Source organism: Corvus brachyrhynchos, unplaced genomic scaffold (assembly GCF_000691975.1).
Source record: "Corvus brachyrhynchos isolate BGI_N302 unplaced genomic scaffold, ASM69197v1 scaffold671, whole genome shotgun sequence".
Lineage (NCBI taxonomy): Eukaryota > Metazoa > Chordata > Aves > Passeriformes > Corvidae > Corvus > Corvus brachyrhynchos.
In genome coordinates this window covers 2400188-2422788 of record NW_008236441.1, presented here as the reverse complement: position 1 = coordinate 2422788, position 22601 = coordinate 2400188, and the positions used below count along the sequence as shown (strand labels likewise).

General features: G+C 41.4%; 1 protein-coding gene and 1 long non-coding RNA gene across 7 annotated transcripts in view; one reads left to right on the top strand and one right to left on the bottom strand.

Annotated features, from left to right (window-relative positions):
- Positions 1-22601, top strand: part of LOC108449844 — a 38832-nt gene that overhangs the window by 6509 nt on the left and 9722 nt on the right. The window contains exons 2-4 of one of the 4 annotated variants that reach the window (XR_001866137.1): positions 19456-19515; positions 19636-19881; positions 22028-22595. This is a non-coding gene — a long non-coding RNA (uncharacterized LOC108449844). Of the gene's footprint in view, positions 1-19455; positions 19516-19635; positions 22596-22601 lie in introns of those variants that run through there. The other 3 variants (XR_001866136.1, XR_001866138.1, XR_001866135.1) reach the window with 3 other exon arrangements.
- Positions 423-18758, bottom strand: MYL1 (myosin light chain 1). 3 transcript variants are annotated; one of them, XM_017747145.1, is made up of 8 exons: positions 8782-8846; positions 7995-8019; positions 7718-7745; positions 4447-4590; positions 2652-2825; positions 2051-2128; positions 1532-1574; positions 423-742 (listed from the first exon to the last, which is right to left on the bottom strand). In XM_017747145.1, exons 2-7 carry the CDS (start codon positions 8004-8006, stop codon positions 1546-1548), a joined length of 465 nt encoding a protein of 154 aa, XP_017602634.1. In that variant the 5' UTR covers positions 8007-8019; positions 8782-8846; the 3' UTR covers positions 423-742; positions 1532-1545. The 3 variants fall into 3 exon arrangements, with proteins under 3 accessions (XP_017602634.1, XP_008641784.1, XP_008641786.1); XM_008643562.2 differs by lacking the exons at positions 7995-8019; positions 8782-8846 and adding an exon at positions 18474-18758; XM_008643564.2 differs by lacking the exon at positions 7718-7745 and having other exon boundaries at positions 8782-8865.

Sequence of the window (22601 nt, the reverse complement as noted above, 5' to 3'; positions counted from 1 at the left end):
GGTAGGATGCTTTCCTAACAGTGCTGTTTAGCTGCTACTGAGCAGTACAGAGGAGATTTTGCTGGGAAAAGTGGCTCTGCAAGGTGCCCTGCAGCAGGGCCACCCTGCCTGGTTTTGGGTCTTGCCACCTTTGGAGGTGTTCTGACAACAGATACCAGGTCTTCTTCTCCCAAAAATGTTGTAAATGCTGATGTTGGTGGTAGTGCCCTAATTAATTACTCCTCCTCCCAGACCCCAAACAAAGAATTTTTCATTCAGATCAAGTAGAGTGACCTACTGGAAATGTCTGTATTTGTATTTCTTTTATAAAACTTTATTTTGTGGTATGCAATATACCACAAAATGGAAAATGAACTAACTGCTGAATAGTGCTTTGAGCGGGTTTGAACAGATGGGGAAAAAAAGACTTTATAGCCACAAAGTGACCACAAGGATTTATGGATGCTTTATTTTTCCAAGAAATTACATATTTTCAACGCAAATAACATGGAAAGAGATGGCTGGGATGGATGGACCCTGGATGGTAAGAGTTTATTCCATGAGGTTTGCTTTGGTAAAAGCTCAGGTTTTTTAAATGGAAGTGTAGTGGCCCAAAGGTGATACGTGGATGTACTGGTAAAAAGTGGTGGGGTTGGAGTCATATCATCTGGTTCTATGCAGTTTCCATGTTGATGGTGACAGACTGAGGAAGAATTTCAGGCAAATCTTGAGTGCCATCTGGTCTTTCTGAATTTGGCTTGTTCTGGGAAGGAATGGGAAAGTTGTATTTGAAGTCGATGTTGGCTGAAGAAACACTTGCAAAATGACAAACTGAGCCCTTGATTTCTGTTTTGAGGTGTTTGTTTCCTACAGTTGGGAATTTTTATTTCCTTGGATAGAATAACTGACAATTAACATAAGCCCACAATAGTTTGTTTGCATTTTAAAGACAGCTGCTGTTTCGGGGTTTGTTTTTTGTGTTTTTCTTTTTTTTCTTTCTCTGGGAAAAATACTAGCATATAAAGGTTGGGGGTGGGGGGCGGGGGGTTGTTCTTTTTATTTTCCCCTACTTGCTAAATAACTGGATACTTTTGAAGCCCTCTTTTGGCTATTGTTCATGACTGTGACAATATACTTCTTCAGATGATTATTTTGTTTGAAGACCTGTTCTCAGTAGCTCACATGAGTATTCAGGCCACTCTGTCTTAACAGAAATCTACAAATTATTAGAAGGTGTTGCTTTGATTTCAGTTAAAAAAAAAAAATCCCAATTGTGCTTGTAGGATAAATGTCTCAGGCTGTCAATTTGCGTTGTGTTTGAAAAACCTACTAAACAACGATGAGTTACAGGGCTGTGAACAACAGCCAGGAACCTTCACTCCTGCTGTCTTTGCTTTTGGACAAAAGTCTCATTTTATTATTTTCATATTGTTGGGGAAATGTTGGTGTCATGGTTTTGTAGCCTCTGTTGGCCATGGGTATGTAGAAGCCTTTAAGCATAGCAAGCAGATGAAGTTAAGCGTGCAAATAAGAACAACATAGCATTTGGTACCTGGAGAATTCCTCTTAGACAGACAGGATGTGCTTTACAAATGCTGTGGAAAAATACAGATACGCTAGTTAGAAGGAGCAGCAAATGTTACCTTGGGAAATAACTAAAAACAACAGCTGTTCATGAGCTGATGGCATTAAAAATGTGTACCTGGTCAGATTTGATCTGATAGGGTGATAGGAAGTTTTAAGTGTTTAATGTTGTACAAATCAAGCTCTCTTCTTGCTGAAGTGTGATAAGACAGTAGCTATTGGATACAATCACTGCAACTGCTCTACATAAAGTCAGAGTCTAGAGATTTGGTATTGACCAAAACAGCCTCCTCTGCTGTGGCTGAATTGAGTCTTTTGCATGGTGTGACTGCAGGATACACATATTGCCACGGTCGTTTTCACACATAATTCTTTTGACCTAACACAGTTGGAGCTTTGCATGATATGCCTGAGAGGCTAAAAGCCCACTGTAATGAAACTGTAAGAGAGGAGAAATGTAGGGTGGATGTTGAACTCTTGCACCTACCCTCGTAGTTGATGCAGCCATTTGAGTCTTCCTGACCTTTCATGAGTTCGTCTACTTCTTCTTCTGTCATCTTCTCACCTGAGAGTGGACAGAACTTGTTTCATTCTTCCACACAGAACTGAGGCTGAAACCTACAGCTTTTCCAAAGGCTTTCCTTATTTTCTGAGATAGTGAAAAAACACCTATATATAACATGAACTTAATTAATTTCAACTTTCTTTAGAAGACAGAGACGTATATGCATAGGGACTCTAGTTATTCCCACAGAGTAAAGAAACTATGCAGCAAATCCTCTACTTTTGTCCATTTGTGTTATGTCGCTGAGATGTACACACTTTTCTCTCTATTCGTCAAATAACACTCACTCGTAATATCTTGCCTGAATTTAGGTGTCATAAGCCTAGCCTTTTCCTTTGGTCTTTAGTAGAAACCCCAAAGCTCTGTTTGCTTTCTTTGTGGATTCACAGTTAGGAAACCCAGAGTCTTGTCTGACTTGGTAGCCTCCTGCTTCTTCGAACTGTTTGGGCTACCTTCCCACCCTCTCTCATGCCTTCAAACAGCAGCAGTGTTTGAGGAGCTTGCAGAGAGGATGATCCCTTACCCAGGGTAGCCAGCACATGACGGAGCTCAGCACCCATGACTGTGCCGTTGCCTTCCTTGTCAAAGACACGCAGACCTTCAACGAAGTCTTCAAAGGTGCCCTGTTCCTTGTTGTTGGCAGCTGCTTGCAGCATGGGCAGGAACTCTTCAAAAGTAATCTTCTTGGCATTCAACTCTGGGAGAAAAAACACCAGTTGCTACATGCTAGACATTTGTATGTGTATTCCTTAGACATATTTGCCTTCAAATGTGGGAGAGCCTCCCCTACCTCATTTTCACAGCTTTTTCTAGCCTTTACTCTAGTCTTTGCCTCAAAAGTTGACAGTTCCTTTGCAGAATCTGGATTCTCTTATCCTGTGAGTTAATTTTCACATACATCTGATTTTTCACATCCTTGCTCCAGGATCCTTCTCACATAGCTTTGTATGCTTGTGTGCATGCTATATTTTTCTTTCAGAAATGTAATTTGCTCTATGAGTTAATCTGTGAAAGGATTTGGAGAGTGAGGGAACTGCAGAATACAGTCAAACAAAAATCTTGAGCCCCAGCAATGGGGAAAAGATAACCAGAGTGGGATGTGGTGATTTAGACAAGCCCCTGAGGTTGCTCACATGTTACTGACCTCTTCAGGGTCTCTTTGATGTGGTGGCAGAGCTTATTAGCAAAAAAATAAATGAATTAAAACTAGGAAAGTACAGTGTGGTGGGTTGCCAATAGTAAATTTGGGCATGTTCACAATGGAGGTTTAAGACCTCCTGAGCTTAGTTCATCTAACCCCTTTCCTCTCATGAACCGAAAGTTATTGCTCGTTTTGCTTTGTTTTGGGGTTTGTTTTTGGTTTTTTTTTGATCAAGGCTGCCAAATAAAATAATCTTTCTATTCTTTCTTCCTTCTTCCTGGATCTTTCCATTGCCAGCCTTCATCTGGGCAGTAGCAAAATATAATAGATGGAAATGTGACAGATATTTTTCATTATACAGTTGTTACAAAACCTATTTTGCTATGTAGCTTATATCAAATTTACTGTCAGTTATTGCTGGAATCACTTCAAGTCCTGGTATGATCTCACCTCCGTGTTCGTCCTCAATGCTTCCTGCTGGTGCCAAAGATTTCTAAGTTGTTGCTCAGAGCTGTCTTTACCAGGCCAGAGGATGTGAATATAATTTAGCTTATTTTAATATGGTTCTGCATGACTGAAATCAGGGATCACCTGCTTCTAGATCCTTATAAAAGGAGGGGACTACATTATTTATCCTTTCTTTTTATCTCTAAAAGGGAGGAAAAGGAAATAAAAAAGGGCTGCAATAATAAATGGCCAATATATGCCTCAGTGTGCCCAGGTTTGTAGGAGCTTTGGAAATACCATTCCAGTCAGCTGAAATATACAGATGGGTTTCCAGTCCTGGGACATGTCTTGGCTTGTGCAGAAATTCTTGCACTGGAAGGACCTGAAGAGCTGAGTATCAGCTGTTAGAAAAGGACTCACAGCTCCCCAAGGAAAAGCTGGGGCACTAATGGACTGTGAGCAACAATGAGTGTGTGTTATGCCTACACTGAGTTGACACCAAAATGGTCCCTACAGAGAACTCCCTATGTCCTAAGGAGAAGGTTTTCCTCTATTCCCCATCAGCATCATTTTCTTCCAAAGAAATTAGTGCAATACCATGTATTGTTGCATAGTCCCCCTCACTCCCCATCAGAGTAAGAGCTCCCCTCTCTCCTGCTGTGACTATTGGTGTTGCCTCATTTCTGTTCCTCAATCTCAAGAAGGGCCCAAAAGACTGTAGGGCACTTACCCTCTTTGCTTGGGTTTCCCAGGATTTTGTTGATTTCTGCATTTGTAGGGTTCTGCCCCAGTGCCCGGATGATATCGCCAACCTGGCTGAGGGTGATCTTGGCGTCACCAGTCCTGTCAAAGAGGAGGAAGGCCTCCTTGAAGTCTGCAAGAGAAGAGCAACATTGAGCCAGGCAGGTCCCTATTGACAAAGATGTGAGCCTGTTGTCTCCTGGCACTGTTCCACTGACTCCAGGGGAGTCAGCCAGGGGAATTTTTGGCCCACAGTCCCAAGAAAAACTCCTCCCCTCTGACATTTCTGTTTCACTATTTTTAAACTTTTATATCTACCTTTCATATCTTTCCTGGTTCTAATAACCATCAATAGCTTTATGATTGACCCTGTAGCTATTTCAAGGACAGGGGGAAGATAAGTTCTCTACCAACATTGTCATTCAGGAACAGGTTTCTTCACATGATGTAGCAGCAGATGGTAAAAATGTTGTTATCCACTCCACCTTATCTCTCCAGAGAACTGGGACTGTCAAGTGCCTAGCAGTGCAAACCCTCTGCCTGCTTCAGTGGGTTCTGCCTGCAATCCCAGCATCTCAACTGCACAGTGCTAATAGGAAACTAGAAGGTGGATTTCAAATGCTTTTACTGTTGTTTTCCCTTAAAATTGCCTTACAATGGGATTTCTAAACATGTTTGTTCCCTCTTTTTTTCTGTGCTTTGTAGTGTCCCTGCTTCTTGTAGATGAATGCATATTCTGCTTTTCCAGTGGAAGTACTCGTGGTGCTTTTTCCTGTGCATTTCCAGTGTTCTCACTTTGAGACTTCACTTCCTTCAGTGCTGCCAAGTGATCAGTGTTCACTTATTTCCTCTTGTTGGACAAGGCCTTTGAGTACAGGCATTTCTCCTACAAAAATCAGCACAGATAGTTGCCTTCATTGCATTGCCAGCCTTCATCTTCTGTTGTGAAGTTCCGTGTCAATCATATTACTATATTTTATGGCTTTTTTAGAGTCTTTGAATAAAGAACTGTGTCTTTAAAAAAAGAGGATGGGACAAAGGTCAACTGTGTGGGTAAAAAGCTATGTTTGAACTTCATATGCCACAAGCATCTTGGACTGTGCTGTTGATCTCTTCTGCACTGCAGTGTCTGATGATGCTGTGGTTCAGCTCCAAGTAAACCAAGTAAAATGTCTTTTCCTTGGCTGTGATGCACATCCAGCAGCCAGACAGGCTTTGTGTTTTGCAGCCTGTGGAATGTTCATTCTGCTTTGGGGCAGGTTTAGGAGTAAGAAGCCACATTTCGGATCATGTCTTCATTCATCTTGTGCTGGGAACATGTAATGCAGAGGTATTTATGTTTATGCTTTAGTCTTCCTTGTACCATCCTGGTGGAGTTGTTGCTGGCACCCAGTAAAAGTGCTGATACAGAGTGTCAGCCTGCTTGGCTGTAATCTAATACATCTGAAACTAATCCTCTTACTGTCTGATGTGAGACACCTATAACCCTTTGCTGCTAACTCTCTTTCTTTACAGTTTTTATTGCAGGGTATGAAATCATGGCCTTCGGGACTTGTATAGAGCTTCCTGGTATCAGCTCCAGAAGCTGCGATCAGTGGAGCTGTAGTGATTTCTACCATATGATCTAATCTTTCATCTGCTAAATCAATGACCTTTAGCTGCAGAGAAGTATAAAACAATGCCAGTGTGCTAATAGCAAAGCCATCAGGAGAGTTTCTGCATTTTGTAAACCCCATGAAGTTTTATGTTCACTGGGTTCTGAACACAGCTCTCCAGCTTGGAGAAAAGAACTGATTTATTTTTGTCTCTCAGGCGTGCATTTCACTGCAATATATCTTTGCTGTGGGGTTTTTATTTTCAATTTTTTTTTTTAATAGCCAGTCCTAATTTATACCTCTGCTGGAGCAAGCATGTTTAAAATCTTTCTGAGGATGGTACTACACAGCTGCTGGTGCATCAACCTGTGCGATGGAAATAGTTACTGAGGGTGAGCCATCTCTGCTCCAGGGAAATTCTCCCTCTCTCAAGTAGTTTCCATTTCTCTGCTGCTAGGTTCAGTCATTGCAATGTTACAGCAGCTGAATGATCTGAAATACATAGGGAAGCTGTAAGAAATATTTTGCTTCATTATACATGTCAGCAGCTTTGAATTGAGGACATTTTTCCATGAACCCTCCCAATCCTTTTGTAAAAGTTTCAGAATTAAAAAGTAAGGAAGAGTCCAAATGACTTTTTTTGTGACCAAGAGAGTCTGAACTGCAAGAAGAGAATTGTTACCAGTCTCACTTGCTGCACTATACCTCTCCTTATTGCTTTGATGATGTAACTGAGAACAGGCTCATGTTCACAAAGTTTAAGACTCTCTCAAGACCTGTTTCTAGCTATTCCAGTCCCTCTGAATTTCTAGGAAATCCTTGTATCTTCTTTTCGAAACACTTTCTTCAGTCTAATATATGTGCTACTGATTTTTTGACATTTTTAGATGTTACTTAATCTAGCCCAAATGCATCTCTTAGGCTATTTGAAACACTTAAAATTAGATTTTCAGAGCTTCAGTTAGAATTATTGTTCATGTCAGAATTTTTCTAGAAGATTGAAATAAAAAGTTTGGAAGCTGCAAGTTGCTTGTGACTCAAAAAATACAGTGAGATGCTCAAGAACTGCAGCATATCCAGACCATTGTGTAAGCAGCAGTTTACACAGGTCACTTATTTGCTGGCTATTTCCATGCTTAAAGAATATTTTTACAGTAAAACAGCATTTGTTCCTCCCCTTCCACAACACCTCCTGTCAGAAGTTGACATGTAGAACTCTTGCTTCTTCTGTTCACGTGAGAGTGCAAAGTCACTGCAGCTAAGTCAAATTTTCAACCCACTTCCTCCTCCTCTTGTCCTCCTTCTGCCTATTTCCCCTGGGATGGTCAAGTTTAAGACTTATATTCAGCATCCTTGTGAAGAGCCAGAACAGGAGCACAACTGAAAAATGTTCAGTAGGTAGAGACAGCGTATTTCCTCTTTGTACCATGGTATAAACTTCTCAGTTCAGATAGCGTGTAAACAAACATCCAGATAAATTACACGTAGATCTACGGTCACCTTCTTCTTCAGCATAAGTCATCAGCACTGCTCTGAAGTCAATAGTGTGGTGATTTATACCAGATGAAGTCTTAGCTCATTGTTTCATAAAAGTTAATTTCTGAGCCTGTAGCTCTTTTCTGAACCCACATACATGTAAAACACATCAGCTCTCTTGTAACTTACCATCCTGTTGCTCCTTGGAGAACTCGATCTGTTGGAAGGAAATTAATCACAAAAAATAGCTTAGGAAGGGGGGGCTGGGGGACAACCTGTGTGTTTTCTAAAGCATCCAGCTCAATCCATGAGTCATCTTCGAAAAGAGCAAAAATTTGGCCTGTAAAATGTGCAGAAGTAATGCAGATAGCAAAAGAGCTGTTAAGGCTAGTGAATATTTAGCATTTCGTAGCCATTGTGTTCCCCCTCCTGCCCCCTGTTAAAGTTTAACTTTGATTTCACTTACCATTGATTTCATCAGCAGAGAAGGACTGCAGTTGGGGAGAAAAGAGAGAGAAAAAAGAACTAGTACTGCTGAAAATGCACTGAGAGAAAGTAAATAGCGCAAAGTACCTGTGTGCTTTCACTTCTGTGTCTAATGTAGTTAGGCCATAGCAACCTAATCTAGCAACTTCCTGTGTAAAAACCCATCAGCAAGTCTATTCTTAAAGTTTTCAATAAAATCTACGTCCCAAGGAAAGCCAGAGCTATGGCAAGAAGCAACAAAAATTGAAAGTCTCTTAACTAACAAAGAAGTCATTAATTACCATCAGGTCCATTTACTGTTTCAGCATAGATCCATTTTAGTTATACAATTTGAAGTAATATTTTTAAACAAGCAGGGTTCTTTTCATTAACACAGAAATTAAATCAATCCCTTTATGTCTCAAATTAGTTTTTGATGGTACGTTGTTTCATAAAGTACAAATCTATGATATTTGCTTATATAAAAATACAATTTTTCCTCACCACTTTAGGTGGTTGCATTTGATTAAAAAAAGGTTAGGAAATTGTAACCCTTCTGTTGGAAGCTGTGGAAGCTGCACCACTACTGTTGCCTAGTTCGGAACTGGAGGCTAGCTGGAAAACCTTGCATAGTCCTTTAAGTTTAGACAGGAAAACCAAGCAAACCTAAACTGTCTTCTGGACTGTCCTTCCCCCACCCCCCAAGACCTAACATGGGCAAGAAGCCCCATTTACTTATGTAAAATACACTGGCTGGCTGCTAACCATTAGCTTTCCAGTGCACCCACCATGATTGAGTTGGAAATGCAGAGCAGCAGAAAGGCAGAAAGGATTAGCTGAGAGGTCTTGAGAGTGGTCCTGCTTTCCTTGCCTTTCTTCCCCTTATTTATCCGGTAGTGATGACGGCATTGCCTGGATTAGGTGTCAGAAGGAAGAGGTCCCTCCCCTTGGCGAGTTCTTTAGCTTTCTTAGGGCAAAGTGACAGGAGGCTCCATGTCTTGATAGACATCTTATGATGGCTATTTTTAGGAGGCTGTAGAGGGGCAGGGAGTGACAAGCAGTAAGTTTGATTCACGTCAGCACTTTCTGGGTCCATACCATCAGGAGGAGATATTCCTTGTCCAGATCTACCAAGACTTCCTTATAGGGAAGGATTCTATTTCTCCGATAAGCTGTAGAGTCAGTGAGCAAGGAGCATCGAGGGTGAGGAGTGCCACATGTTTGCCCAGCTGGCTGGTTATACACATGGCTTGCAGGATGTATGAGATGCAGCTGAATGGTCCTCATATCTTTGCTGGGCTTTGCTCAACCCCTTACATGGATAATACAGTGCCCAACATTAGAAGAGTAGTTCTGCTGCCTGTCTGCTCAGGGGGATCGAGTTGTTGACACTGAGCAGAAAAGTTGTCTGTCAACAGAGGTGGTATCCTGTTGTGAAGCTCTTCCTCTGCACTGACCATGTTTTCCAAATTTTTAACATTTTAAAAGGAATAATTATCTGTGTATTTTGGAACCAATTATATTAAGTTAGTGGCTAATGTGTAGATGTACCCTGCAGGGCAGTGGAAAATCTATATTCGTGGTAGCCTGTGATCTCTAGGATACTCTTCCTCTGGGGCTGGGGTTAGGCAGGGCACCAGGGTGCTGTGTTTAGAGCTCACAGGTGTGTGCAGAAGTGGTGCTGCTCAGGTGTTTGTGAGGTTGAGGCAAAGGAGAAACTGTGATAGAAGGTAAGGACCCCAAAAGTCTTTGTGAACTGGAAGGATGACTGTTTATGGTGGGGAAAGGGGTACTTACTTTTTGGGTTTTAGGGTGGTCATGGTGGGCCTACAGATAGGGAGCAGGAGGTAGAGGCTGCAGCTGTTTTACTAGAAAAGACCTAGGCCCACCATGTAGCATCCCCCAAGACCAGGTCGAATATCTGAATGGATGTTATGACATGTGAAGGATTAGCAAAATTTGCTCCAAGCTTCTTCCTTTCCCTGTTGCCTCAACCAGATCAAGAATGTCATGAAGCCAGGGTGGGAATAGTTGTGTGACAACAACAGACTCTCAGTTCTGAACTCTAATCCCCCCTTTTGACTTCTATTGCTTGCCTCTGTTAAGCAGTCACTGCTCCTGGTTTTCTAATGATGAGATGTGATTAGTGAGAAAAACTTTCTCCTGTAACTTACTTCGTTACCCTGAAGAGAAGCATAACCTTTGTGATTGTGTATTTCAGTATATTGAGGACTCTGAATGAAAGAATCAAATTCAAGGTGACTTAATTTTACTGGTGTTTCTAAACAGAACAGTCAAATTAAATATATTTGAGATACTAACCTCCTACCTCCTATTTAAAAAAAATAAAGATGCAACTGTGAAGATTTTTCTGAGCTTGCCATTTTAGCTGGAAAAAGCTCTGTTCAAACAAATTATTTGCATTTTTTTAGAAATACCTGGAAATATACTGAGTATGAAAAAAAGCTTCACTGACAATCCTTTGCTTTTGGTTGATTGGTTTGTTGTTGGGTTTTGGTGTTTCTTTTGCTATTTGTAATCTATTAGCCTGTGGGAACAGGGATGTGTTCCTGATGGTGTAGCCACAATCAGGTGCAGCTGCATAGAAAAGGGACTGGTGTTTTTGCACTGGGTTTGCTGACATAAGTTTAGCACAGTGCAGAGTTCCTGATTCACGCTGGCTGGGGCTGGAAATTGGGCAAGTGAGAAAGGTCATCGAGATCTTTGCCATCACTCCCCATGAATTAATAGATGAGCTTTCAAAGACTTTGGCAGAGCTGAAATGGTGCCTGGGTCAATGTAGAATGTTGCTTTTTGTGGAATTTTCCTTCTGCCCTCAGCATCTTGCTCTGCAGTGCTGGCAACTGGGAATTGTTCCCCTGAAAACAGATCTGAATTTTTTGTTTGTTTGTTTTTTTGTTTGTTTCTTTTTTGTTTTAGGGAAAACTTAGACTCATTTTCTTGAGCAGATAAGTTTTATGTTTGGCTACAACAAAGCTCATCCCAAAAGATGCCAGGCAAAAAATAATTGGAGTGCATTTGTCTTGGGCATAGAAAACAGGTACCTGGATTACTCATCTGGATTAAATGGGCTATCAAATATCTATCAATCGAGAGGGGTCTACACATAATCTAATTATCTTTTGACCATATAAGACTTTGTCTCAGATTTCAGATGAGGAAAAACAAGTGCACCATATCAGCCCTTCATTTTAGTACTGATCCTTGAATAAAATCTCACTAAGATTTTACTGGGGAGGAATATTCTAGCATGGACAGGTTGCATTCACTTAAATTAAGAACAGCCCTGCTCTAAGACAATAGGTCTGTTGGGGGGTTAAGGTGTACTTGCTTTCAGTAAGGGCCCCTACAAAATGGCCTAGATGAAAAATATGTCAAATACTCCTTAAAAGAAATTAAAGGTGAGATTTCTGATTCTACAAGGAGCTTTCAGAAAATTCAAAAGGGACAAAGAAATATTTTGCAGTGATCTGATCTTTGTTCTGATCTTGGCAGTGTTCTCTGCATTGTCAGAGGACACTGTGAGTCTTGAGGCTTTAGGGATGATTTTGATATTTCAGGGAGTCCAGTTAAACAAAAATTGAATGCCCGACCCCTAGCAAAAAGAATGAAAGGTTGAAGCAACTGAAACACCTGGGAAAGACCAGAACACCTTGGATTTTTCTAACTTCATATAGCCCTTATTTATGGGCAGAGTTATTATACAGAAGGCTATCTGTGCCAAAGAAAAAGTTGGTGTGTTTTGAGTTTGGCTTTTTTTTGCTTTGTTCCTTGCATTATCTGTGTCCACCTTCTAGTAATTCTGTTGCTAGAGGCATTTGACCAGGTCCCAGTTATTGGGTGGGGTGGATGGGGTTGTATGTAACTCTTTATCACCAGCTAAACAGAGACCCAATCCACACAAATCCTTATTTCCAAATTATTAACGAAGTTCCTGATTTCCCAAAAATCACTGGTTTATGTGCCTTAGGGCCCCAAGCGTTACAGTATGATGCTGTGCTCACCTCTTTAGGCTGGTGGGTACTGGGAGTGAGTACAGCTGTGCTGAGGGGAAGCTGCCTTCTGCTCACTGTAACTCAGGGAAGGTCTGGACAGGATGAAAAGCCCTGGGAAAGGGTGCTGCTGAGAGTTAAAGCATTAAGCTGCTCCATCTGCTTGTTACCTTTTGGATGAATGACAAGAAGTGAGTCATCTGAGGAGTTTATTAAAGAGTCATCAGATATTTCAAGGCACTGCCTTTAAAAGAGGTTAAAACAAATCAGATATCTTGGAAAATCAGAGAGGATAAAATTTGAGTCTCCTATAATACTCTTGTATATTTAGCCTTCTATGAGGACTAGAGGAATTTTTTCTTTTTTTTTTTTTAATGAAGTTAAGCTAGGATTGTGTCTACAGTATGATACCTGCTCACCGTTAATGTCTGCTCCTTGATTAATACAGCTGCACATCTTTTCCAGTAGAGATCACTGAGTGCAGGATTACACAGCTTCCAAACCCCTCTGAGAAGCAGGTTGTCCTTTTCCCATCCCTTGCCTCAGTTACGTAACTTGTGCAATCAATGCCATAGGTTTTAGAGAGGCTGCTTCTCATTTAAGTAAGAATTAACAGCCTGATGGATTTAGATTCCTGTCATGTGAGGCAGAGAAACATTAGCAGAAGAGCTTTTGAGAAACTGAGGTCTGTTTTGAGAACAGAGCTGCCTAGAAATACAATTGCAGAACGAATAAAAACAACCACCATTAATACAGGAGAGAAAATTGCATGTGTGATACTATGAGGTTTGAAATAATAATTAAAAAATATCTCTGAGTTTAAATGACTTGACTGCAGATTAATTTGACTTTTTTCCTAAACATTTTGTGTAACTTTCCAGTTTACAGATTTTTAAAACTTGTAACTTCACAATTGCTTTGCAGCTGTGCAAAAACTTTTGGATGAGCCTTGACGTTTAATTAATGTGCCCTTCTGAAATATCTGGGTGTGATATGCACTCTAGCTGCACTGTTGATCATATCCTTTTAAACACGTTTCATTAGCTTCAGGGGGAAAGTGCCTTCAGCAGTACTCATTTGTAAACATGTTCCTTTTCTAATTGCTTTTGTGCTTGAATGTGTATAATCAAGGGGATACACAAGATATGAGGCTCTGGAGCCCTGCTTTTGCAGGGACTTCTTGTTTTAACATGCCTCCCAGCAGCACTGTTAGAGTGTTAACGTAATTTAAACCCTTGCTACTTGACATTTAAGTGCTCTGTGGTAAACTAGTCAGTTGAAAGTGCTTCTTGGCAGTTGGTATAAGATGTAATAAAGCCTTAGTGAAACAAGGGCAAATTTCCAGGTTGCTTGTTTCATATCTCCTTACAGACAACTTCTTTCTCTGCTTGTCATTGGCTAAATTTGTCACCTTCTTGCTTTATGTAAGATTAACTCAAATATCTTGTTACTATGTTTTACAATGTCTCTGTGCTCTGAGGGGGCTTAAAACAGTATTTTAGAAATATTGTGGGGTTGTTTGATGGGAGTAAAGCTCTGCCACGTGACTCCTGTTAACACTTGGAGTTACCCTGTGCACTCTTAAAATGTTATATTTTGTGTAATTTGCTTTAAATTCCGCTGTTTCTACCAAGGTTTGCCATTCACCAGAGCCTCCAAAGGCTATAGGTATTCTTTTTTAAATGCTGCTAAAGCTGTGAATTACTAAGGATGGATCTTGTTTAAAGAAAAAAATCATTATTTTTCAAAAAATTTTTCTGGTTAGCAACATTAAGGAAAAATTTCTACTAATATGTGTGGGTACTCTCTACTTTTGAGGGACTCCTTGCTTAGCAGCAGTTTAGGAAGAAAAGGAGGCAAAGTTCTTCTGAAAACTTTGTAAACAAAACTAAGCTGTGGTTTTTTGTGTGTCGTTTCCAGCAGTGTCCCAAGGGGATGTCTTGGTGCGCAGCAATCTGTTGTCCAAGTTGCCTGTCCTGTGACACTTTTATGCCATGCCTTGCCTGTCCTGTGTTTGTCAGCAGCATGGGTTGTGACATGTCAGTGGCGAGGTTCAGAGAGGCGAGGGCTGTGGCTGGGGCTGTTCCGGGCTGGATCCTGGGTGGTGTTGTGTCACAGGTCAAAGCAGTAGCAGGAAGCTGGTCTGGATGGCATCAGAGAGGCACTTTTACATTTCTTAAGACTGAATTTATATTGACGCTTGTCCCCTTCCTACCTGTACGGACACTTGGGACTGGTGACCTTGTCCAACAGATCACCAGTCCTAGGGAATCCTTCTGGAGTCATAGCTGGAGCTAGATCAGGCATAATTTGAAGACCTGATCCAAAAGTTTCAAGTAAAAACCTGCTGTTTCCTAAAAAACCCCATAGCGCTTCTGAGCAAAGCTACCGTTGACATTCCTGTTTTTTTTCCACAGCTGCATTTGGAGTTTGTCTGCAGCACAACAGCTCTCTGAGTGCTTCAGCTGACATTTGCAGTGCTGCTTGCCCTCCAGCCCAGGAGTTTTCTGTCAGTGCATTTTAGTGAGTTTATCTCTCTCTGGTTATATCCAAAGCAATGTCTGTTCAGAGATGATCTACTCAAGTAGGGAATGTAACAAGAAATAATGACACTTGGAGAAATACTTTTTACTGCCCTTAGAGCTCTTCAGTTAAAAGCAGTCACAGGCTTGCTTCCATGCAACAGGCATCGTCATCATGCATCACACAGTTACACAAGATTTTAGCAAGCCTTTACTAGTTGGTAGCTTTTAATTATTTTTCTCCTAAACATTTGGGTGGCTTATCTGCAGTTGGGCATGGTATAATTGATGTCCTGGGATTTCAGTCTTAAAAACACCAGCATAGGAAACCTTGTGTACCCCTGAACCTCACTTCCACTGTGGACACTTGTCCAGTCTCTGTCTCTGCTCAAGCGAGGATACTCAGCTGTATCCTTGAAGCAAAGGACCTAACGTGACACCAGATCAGGGCGCTACACATTCAGATCACCACCTGCAGAGCAGAAGCCTGCGAAGCACTGCACTCACCATCTTCAGCATTTGCATCCTAGTTGATTTTACGAGCCTGGGCTCTGTCCAAGGGCTGGTTACTTGTGGTGGGAAGGACTCCTAGATTTCCACTAGGAAACCAATATGCTTTTCTTGTTGGTAATAGGGACTAAGTTATACAGATTTGCGTAATGGGAAGTTTATCCATTTCCCACTGCCTCAGTTGCTAAGCCAAGCATGGGACATCTGCATCATTCATGTTTCATTCCAGTTGTTGCAGACATAGACCCACAGTAGTGTTTTTCATCACTTAAACATTCCTTCTCACTCAAGCTGGTATGGGAGAAGAAGGTTGATAAAACAGATAAACTGTCTTTTTAGGGGTGTACTGGGCCACAGTTTTAACTGCAGAATTCTTGGGGGTCTCTTAAGAAAATTATCTCTATGGTCATTTTGATTTTAGTCATGGTTGGTTCCCATTGGTGGCTCTCAGCTGCATCCATTGCCCTGTTCTCTTCTCAGCTATTATTTAATCTTTAACTTTTGTGCCTATGCAAATCCAAGACGTGTTAGTAATAAAGAAAATTGGAAATATACATTTGGTCTGGAAAGGCTTGTGCAAAGCAGATTGAGTTTTTATGGTGTTCCCTGAGTAGAGGGAAATAGGTCTTCACATTTCCATTTAAAACCAAGTTCTTCGTCTCTGCCTTGACTCTCTTCCTATGGTTGTTATGCTGTAACCCAAACTGAGCCGTAAAAGGGCTGAGTTTAGAGATTTGAGTCTACCAGTTGGGTTCCTGTCACTCAGTTTTATATTCCATAGATGTTGCTCAAAAATAGAACATCTTGTATAAGATGCTGTTGACACTAGCAAATCACCACATATTTGCTCTAATTGGCTTAATTTCAAGAGATGGATAAAGAACAGAAAAGAATGAATGGCCTGTTGCAACTTAATCACAGCTTCTGATGGTGATAGACAAACCTAGCTTGAGTCCTCCTAAGAAAGGAGGAAAAAAGTGCCAAAGTTGCAAAACGTGTATCCCAAAAAGTTCAGAAAACCAGATTCCCTGGAGATAGGCCAAGAAGGGCATCTGAGTGGGGAGGTACCACCAAGAGAATCACTACTTGTGTTTGTAAACCACCATATTTGTTTTGGAGACTATTATGACTTCTGATGCCAACTGAGAATGAAGTACACAGCCAAATGTAAGCTGTAAGCCCTGGTTAGGCAACTCTACCCTTACCCACTCCAGCTGTAACAAGGGGCTTGGATGTGTCTTTATAAAAGCTAACAAATCCTCTCTGTGTGTTTACCTGCTGTGTGGCTCCCCAGATCATCCTGGCACTGTAGCCTGACATTCCCAGTCACCTCTCCTGAGTAGCAACCTCTGGCATGGCTGCTAATTCCCTGAGGAGTGAAGCATAGCCCAATTGATCCCCTTCTTTAAAGTGATGTGGGTTTTGTCTCCATGTCTGGTAAATCACTGCAAAGAGCCCCAGGTCAGGACTGTTCATTCAGTCCCAGTCAAAAGCTTAGTTTTAAGTACTCTCTGGTTCCAAAGTTTTGCTGGAAATGGTGCTGTACCTTTTATCATGCTGAGACTTTGGTGGCTGAATGGAAGGACTGAGAAATAATTGAGGGACTTGGCTAAGACTCCAAAAACTTTGATTCCTGACTCTGCCACATATCCTAGGCAAATTACTTATAACATGAAATTGTGTCCCTTCACTGCCTGAACTCTCAAAATGTGAAAAGGGGTAACAACCCATGGGGGCTGGTTGGGACCCAGAAGAAAATATTTTGCCTGATATCTTTCAAAAGAAAGTCTCCCTAAATTCCATGTTCTTCTATCAGTCTGAATATGACAAAACCTGGAGAGTTTTCTCTGTTCTACCAGTGTATATTTCTTGCTGCTATTTCATTTGGATAAAGAAGTGAACTGCAAAGATGCCTCAGAGTGCAATCTGACATTTTTTAGCTGGTAATATATTATTATTTATATGAAGATAGATTAGCTAGGTTCAATGGAGTTCAAAATTCTATTTTCTCCTGGTTAACTGGACATAGAAAGCTATCAAATCCCATTAAGTTATTTAGCAGGAAATTTAGCTTGGCTCCCTATCATCTAGTGCAATGTGAGGCCTAATCTAATTTTCAGACAGTATGCTCAAAACTAGTGGGTTATTCATGTACTCTTCAAAATTCTAAGTATTTCAAAATGTCTTTTTTTTTCCTCTTTTCAATGGCTTCAGCTTCAGTCTTATGAGAAGATACATATTCTTTTAGAAAAATACTGACTACTGATTGGTAAAATTAAAGTAAACTTGGAGAAGTTTCACTAAATGGCTTAACATCTTGATACTATATATATTAAGGTATCTGAAATACAATTCATCATGTATAGGTCCTATTAGTAGTTTTTGTCCTTCTTTTACCCATAATAGGCATGATTCTTTATGTAGAATTCAGCGAATTGGTCCTGGGACCAATCAGCTTGTCAGGTAGGTGCAGAATAACTATTTATAGTGCTACTCAAGAGAAACTAGTCTGTCTCTTCATCTCTTAACTGCTTAGACTCCCTCTCCTCTTTCCTAAGAAAAGAATCTCCTGAAATGGAGGAGTTTTCTTTGAAGGGTCAGGGCAACAGTGAGTGATGTTGGTTGACATGCAAAATCTAAAGACATTATGAGAACAAATGGCAGTGCAGTCAGAGGGAAATGTCCAAAAGACTCTTTCTCTTTGTTGCTTTCAATTTGCAGCAAATTGTGATCAAACATGTAAGGGTGAGAAGAAATCACTTGAAATGTTTCCATCCGTGGCTTTCTTGCTTGTGGTCTCACCAGTGTTTGTTGTACAGTGCAAATGAAAAAAAAAATAGGAAAAACTGCCAAATCTCTCTGTTTTAAACTGTTTTGTTTTGTTTCTTTTAAACGTAAGTCATATTGATCTCAAAGCACATGACCAAAGCGTCATCAGGTGGTTCAAAAATTTGGAAAAGAATTTTAAACTATAAGAGATTGGTTTTAGTACAGCGCTATGAGAAAACATTGTATTTCAAGTTTCAGTAACCACTTTCCTGTCCTCATGTACCTACTTTAGGTGTTTTTTTTTCTTTTTTTTTTTTTGTTTTGTTTGTTGTTGTTGTTTTTGTGTCATTTTTTTTAAATTTATCTTTACCAAACAAGTGAGACTGGTACCAATTGGGTAAAATGTCTGAGGTCCACACTCCAACATACTTTTGACATCCCCAGGCTTCACTCCTGTGTTAAATCATGCACCATGCCTTACACAATAAAGCTACTAAAATAGTTAAAATCTCAGGCACGTCAGCAAATCTATCAGCTGAGGTTACTCATTCATTTCCTTGCAGTCTCCAAACCAGAACCAAACACATGCAACACTTCACTGCAACTCTTACCCAGGACTCTACTGCCTTTCCCCTGTGGGCCTGTGATCAGCACACACACATTTACCTTGATGCTCTTGAGGTCGATGGTGGGTTCTTTGGGCTTGGCTGGCGCAGGGGCTGGTGCTGGTGCTGGCGCAGGCGCTGGTGCTGCAGCTGCTGCTGGTTTCTTTACGTCCTTCTTTGGTGCCATTTTGTGTTGCTTAAACTGGAAAGTAAAAGTGCCCCTCAAAAAAAAGTTAAAAAAAAAAAAACCAAACAAAAACCACTTAACAAGTGATTCCTGGGAGAGGAGCAATGGTCAGAATGAGCCACAGCCTGTGCCCTGGAGGAGGATCCGATGTGTTAAACTCTGTAAGGGCATATATATATTTCACTTAGTGCCTCATACAGCCCTGACACATGCAGCTGGATTGGACAGCCTGATAATCAAGGGGGATGTCATTCTAGCTAGAGCTATAAATGGAATATAAGAGTTCAGGGCTTTATGAGATCAAGGGACTTTTTTCCCCTTTAAAACCCAATCCACCTCGCCTGTCTTTTTTAAGCATGCAAAGGAGAGGGAAATATAACAAGCCCAGTTTCATATTTGCCGTTGATCTGAAATTTGGGCATGGATTGAATGGTCCTTTTCCTCCTCAGAATTTTAGTTCTGCTTAAGTAATAAATCTTCTTTCTTTCCTTCCCTCCTGGCCCCTTTTCCCCCATGCCTGTGTAGTCCTCCAGGAGGATTCAGTTTCAAATAGTAATTTTGACTTTCGTGGCTGGGGGGATCATAATTTTGCAACCCCATTTGCCTCTCTCTCTACAGCCCCTCTCTCCTCCTCTGCTTCCTTTTTGTTCAAGGAAGTGTTGCTCAAGCAAAGGCTCTGGGTGTTTAAAAATAAAGCAGACAAATACGGAAAACACCACAGAACCTTCAGCCAAGGCATCTCTCCCTGACCTGACCTCGGGTGTCTCTCAGCTGTTCTTACTATTCCTTTCCATCACATTAAGACTGTGTTTAAAATTGAAAATTGCTTCCTTTAATCTTCTTTTTCCTCTCCTAGGGATAAGCTGTGCCCTAATAGAGTGGAGATCAGCTGAATGTTGTCTTCCCATACTGAAAGGTATGTATTGTTTGTAATGTATTTATTATTGGAAACTAGCCATCAGGCAATGGAGGCACTTCTGTTTTCACCTTGTTTGCCTGCCATCCTGTGACCCTTGTTTATCTTTCTACCCCTCAGTCTCCTGATGGATGTCCCTGCTCTCCATGCTCTCCAAGAGACGCAGCTTTCAGAAGATGGCTTTTGTGTTTTCACTAGACTTTTTCCATGATAGCAAAACACCTTCTAACTCTTTCAGACTTGATGGTTTCCCTGAGTCCATATGATTGAGATTTTCCACAGAAGAATCCAGGAGTGCTGATTGTTCCTCCCTTGTTTAGAAATCCCTCTCATATTTACTCTGAAGATTCCTGAAGTTTTGTGCTAGTAAGTGCAGGGCTTTTGATGGGGCCCATGTTTCTGTCTCATGAACTATACTGTAGAGTGTTCCATACTCAGAAGTTAAAAGCTTGAAGGCCCAGACATCCAAAATTTGGCAGGATATCCAAGCACTTGCATTTTAGATTAACGTGTTTTAAGGAAGGTAAACTTACCAAAATATGCACACCAAGAAGAGGGATGGAGAGTGGCAAAAGGTGTACTTTTATGTAGGATCACGCTCACATGTCTTCTTTGCTACAGCCCATGACCTTGAGCAAGGCACTTGTTGGAAGTTGAGTCATCACTTTTGAATCAGTAGACCTATACTGATGAAGCCTTGGCTCAGTCTCTGCTTTAGGGACCACAGATCAGGAAGGACTTTATTTCCTATTTCTCTGCCTTTAGTCTAGAGCCTGTGATATATGAGCTCTGCTGGCTGCCTCCAAGGTGCTTTATGGAGGGATTCCTGCTCTGCTAGACTGTCTGGGAAGGTGGTAGCATGGACTCTCTGCACTGCTGCTGATTAGCAGGAGCCTGTGGACTGTCATCCCCAAGGGGCCTGATGAGGGCATCTCCAGTGATTCTGATGTTTTACATTGCACAAACCAAACCTCAGTGAATCCATCAGTAGAATGAATCCTGGAGGTGTAACTTGGATGGAAATAGCGTAAACCAATTTTTATGAATCCCTACATCTGTGAGAAATATCATTGCAAGAAAGAATTGGTAATGATCTAATAATTTCTATGATCACCTGTGATTTGCAATGAAATAAGCCTGAAAGCCACCACCAAATATATTTTTCAAGGAAGAAAGGATTTCAGGAATGAAGAACAAACTTAGTGTTGTTTTTTCACAATCGTGGCCTGTGTAAGAATGCAGATGTGTCTAGATCTGCTTCATTCTGCCAGTAAAGGTGGTTTTGTGAGGTGCTGACCCAAAATAATTGTATATTGATTGGATGAGAAGATAAAACAGGTATGGAGGAGGACGATAGCAGGTCCTTATTTCAATTGCTGGGTAAAGGATTTGGATCAAGTCAGTTCTCTGGTGCTGGGATAGAACACCACAGGTTTATCTGCCTGGCAATCTTGGATGTGTCCCAAGACATCTCTGGGAACATGTCAGGTATGTCCTTGGGGAGCAAAGTCATTCCAGGTGATGCAGAGATGTGTACCTGTGGCATGAAGCTGTGTCAGGAGAGGACTGGGTTAGATATCAGGAAAATGATTTTCATTCAGAGGGTGGTCAAGCACTGGAACAGGCTCCCCAGGGTAGTGGTCACAGCACCAAGCCTGACAGAGCTCCAGAAATGTTTGGTCAGTGCTGTCAGGCACAGGGTGTTATTCTTGGGGCTGTCCTGTGAAGGGCCAGCAGTTGGACTCAATGATCCTTGTGGGTCCCTTTCAACTCAGGATATTCTGTGATTCTGTGATCTTGCATGGGAGGTTTGCAGTTCTCTGGTAGTGCTATGCTATCTTGAAGCCTAGGCTGTGGGTTCCAGGGGCTGCAGCAGGAAGGCTCCTCTTTCACTTTTAGCAGCCACTTTTTGCAAGCAGGATTGCCAGAGTAAAATCCAGGCTCTCCCTTGTGCTTGCTAGGACTTGCTGAGATCCATGTTCAAGGGAAGGCAGCAGCAGCTGGGAATGAGAATTCATAGGCACCTGCCTTGTTGGGTGCACAGCTCCTGGGCAGTGCATGGATGCTTCTCTCATGCAAAAAGATTCATGTTGAGGGGAAAGAACAGTGATGGAGCTTCAGGTTTCTCAAGGGCCCAGAAAATTCAGTAGTGAGAAAGGTATTGGTTGGAAGCCATGTCCTGTTTGCCCTGCTACTCACTGACACAAGGGGCAGCTTGCTTGGGGCTTGCCTGGTTTTTATTGGTTTAATTGATGAGGATGTGGTTCTGGCCAATGCAAAACTTTTATGCATTTGGGCTGGATTTAGTTGAACTAACATAAGGGAAGTGTGTTTTATGTCCAGATCATTGAAGTGATTCATTCTGAAACTTCTGAAGTGGAATATGTTCCTTGTGTCAGGCTAAAGTCACAGGGAGGTGGTATCAATTGCAGCACCAGAATGGAAATGGGAATACCTGTATTGGGCTGCACTCCCTGTGTGTTTACTCTGAGACTCCTGTCTTTCTGCTCAGTTTTAAAAGGAGAGCTCTGTTTTGGGCTTCCTGTAGCCCAGGGAGTCAGGCCCTTCTTCAGGAGGAGGGAGCGAATGGCTTAAATTCATACTATGAAGTAGAAGACAAGATCCCCTGTATTTCAGCAAGCCCTGGAGTTGTTGGAAGAAAAGGTGAGTGCTGCTGCTTCTGTGCTGTTTCATAATGAACTCCCTTTGAGACTTTTGCCTTTTGCTGTCTAAAATCCCTGAAAATGCAATTAACTTCCTAATTGTTTAGTGGAATTGTTGATGAGGTCACAGCAGGATACCAGATCAAGTACCAGGGGAAATGTTGGTTGCTCAGACAGCTCTGATGGGAGTTTGCTTTCAGGCGAGGTGTGAGAATATAGCCTGTTTACAAATACCTAAGTACAGTCAGCATATTCCACTCTTTTCCTGGAGACTTTCTTCTGTCCCATGCACACTTACTTGCTACAATTTCAGCTATTGTGTTTTCTCCTTCCTATGATCAACTCCTATCTGACACCTGTTGCTGTTAAATATTTGCTGTGTTCCTCTTCTGAAGGCTGGGTAGCTGCAATGTCAGTAGGCAA